The sequence below is a fragment of the Diospyros lotus genome, chromosome 14 (genome assembly GCF_014633365.1).
Source record: "Diospyros lotus cultivar Yz01 chromosome 14, ASM1463336v1, whole genome shotgun sequence".
NCBI lineage: Eukaryota > Viridiplantae > Streptophyta > Magnoliopsida > Ericales > Ebenaceae > Diospyros > Diospyros lotus.
The window spans coordinates 26,878,935-26,881,172 of NC_068351.1; the positions used below are offsets into that span (position 1 = coordinate 26,878,935).

At 43.2% G+C, this 2,238-nt stretch overlaps 1 protein-coding gene across 1 annotated transcript; it reads left to right on the forward strand.

Moving 5' to 3' along the window:
* The first annotated feature begins 937 nt into the window (after positions 1–937).
* Positions 938–1,678, forward strand: LOC127790978 (uncharacterized). The gene has a single exon (XM_052320716.1). It carries the CDS (start codon positions 938–940, stop codon positions 1,676–1,678), a length of 741 nt encoding a protein of 246 aa, XP_052176676.1.
* Positions 1,679–2,238: the final 560 nt, after the last annotated feature.

Below are 2,238 nucleotides of genomic sequence, written 5' to 3' on the forward strand. Positions count from 1 at the left end.
TTATACATATGTATACATAAAATAGCGATAGTGGCGGATATAGCTCATATGTATGTATACTTAGAATAGCAGGGTAGGCAGGTCGTGGTAAGGGAATGAACCTCTATGTGTGTATAAATAAAAGGTGGTGATGTAATATACAAGATGTTATAGTCGTACTAATCTTGATGGTTTATGGTGACAGGTTATGTAAAACATAAGGAAGAAGGAACCCGAAGGAATGACACCTAAACCCGATGAGAAAGTGGATTAAGGAAGGAAAGAGTAAGTTGGTCGTTCGGTAGGTTAAACTACTCTATTGCCATAACTAAGAAGCATATTGGATTTTGGCAGGTAATTTTGGTTTGACATATAAAGTTCTAGTTATTGCTTCTTGGAACTTGATGGTTATTATTTCTTGGAAATTGGTGGTTATTGTACCAAGAAGTTGATGATTGTTACTTTCCAAAAAAAAAAGGGGGAAGAAGAAGAAGTGATGGTTATTGCTTTGGAGATGTGATGGTCATTATCATTTGGAGATTTGTTGACTGCTCTTTAGGAATTTGATGAACTAGGACTAACCGATCTTATTTAGGATGCCTTGAGTAATGGTTTGTGAAATGAACAAGTGATTGCAGGTGAAGGATTAGAAACCTTGAGGATTTTGGACAAACTAACTTGGAAGGTTGTTGATGTTATAGGAATTTTGGGAATGTATTGTAAATCTAAGGGCCCCGAGTATGTAGTAAGAACCATAAGAGGTTGTTACAATATGGAATTTGGGACTTGGGGATTTGCATGGCTTTATAAGACCCCTCATATGGGTATGGATAGGTGGGTGATTGTCATATAAAAGGTTAGGACGAGTGGTTGCATGCTTTATTTTATTGACTGGGTGTATATCTTTGGGAGAATATGTTTATAAATTGTCCTTGAAATTTATTGTAAATGGTTTCAGATGGTAAACACTCGCCGAACCAGGAACCCTAGGCGTAGAAACAACGTTCGAGAGGAGGAGATGCAGGACCAGCACGAGGAAGGGACGGAGATGCCCCAAGGTAACCCACTGCCAGAAGGGAACCAAGGAGGAGGAACTCGTATGGATCAAATGGAACGAGTCTTGGGAAGTATGGTCACCCTTATGCGAGGAACACAACCAGCGGGTCAGGTTATCCCCCGAAATCCTAATGTTAGCGACAGGTTCCAGCGGTTGAACCCGCCTGTTTTTCAAGGAAAGGCAGGGACTGACCCTTGTGAGAGTGAGTTTTGGCTGGAGCAAGTCGAAAAGATCTTTGACTTTATTGGCTGTGAGGAGGAGGATAAAGTTGGTTGTGCAACATTTATGCTTCGTGATGAAGCTGACCAGTGGTGGAAAATGATGCAGAGAACCCTACAAGGTCCTGAAGGACGAGGTACGCCAGTTACTACATGGGTGCAGTTTAAGGAACTTTTTAATACAAAATACTTTCCTTTGTGTAAGAAAATGGAGAAAGGTCGGGAGTTCATGAATCTAAAACAAACTGGGGACATGTCCGTCGCCCAATACGAGGATCACTTCACAAGGCTGATCAAGTATATGCCTATATACAACCTGGACGAGGAAGCCAAAGCGCAGAAGTTCCTTGGAGGACTGAAGTGGAAGATTCAACTAGCCTTAAGCTCCTTAGGGACACGCACCTATGCAGAAGTGGTGCTGTAAGCCTTGACGGTAGAAAGCAACTTTCGGCGAATGGAGACTTTGGGAACGGAATTTCGTGGGCCCGAGGATGGAAGGTTGGGAAGAAAGCATGACTTGGGGACTCAAGGGAGGAAGTTCAAGACCAAAGGTTCATGCCCGAAATGTCAGAAATATCATCCAGGGAAGCCTTGTGGGACAGGAGCCCAAGGATGCTATTCTTGTGGAGGAACTGGCCACGTGGCTCGGGATTGCCCAAAGGGGATCGTGTGTTTCACTTGCCAGAAGCCTGGTCATATCTCTCGCGACTGCCCTCAAAAGAAAGGTATTGTTCAATTCAGGGCGAATAAAGGAAGCATGGAGCCACAACGGGGACGCGTATTTAGTTTGACGAGAGAAGACGCCAGTGCCAACCCATCAATAATACAAGGTACAATGATCTTTCTTGATACGCCGGTGCAAGTATTGATAGACCCAGGGTCTACTCATTCATTTGTATCGTATGCATTGGCACGTTGTTTAAAATTGGAATTGGGAGAACTAGGGTGTCCCATGATAGTATCTACCCCTTTTGGAAAACAAGT

Bases quoted from the DNA above. Each gene is read 5' to 3' on its own strand.
- LOC127790978 (XM_052320716.1), top strand. From the start codon at position 938: ATGGTAAACACTCGCCGAACCAGGAACCCTAGGCGTAGAAACAACGTT.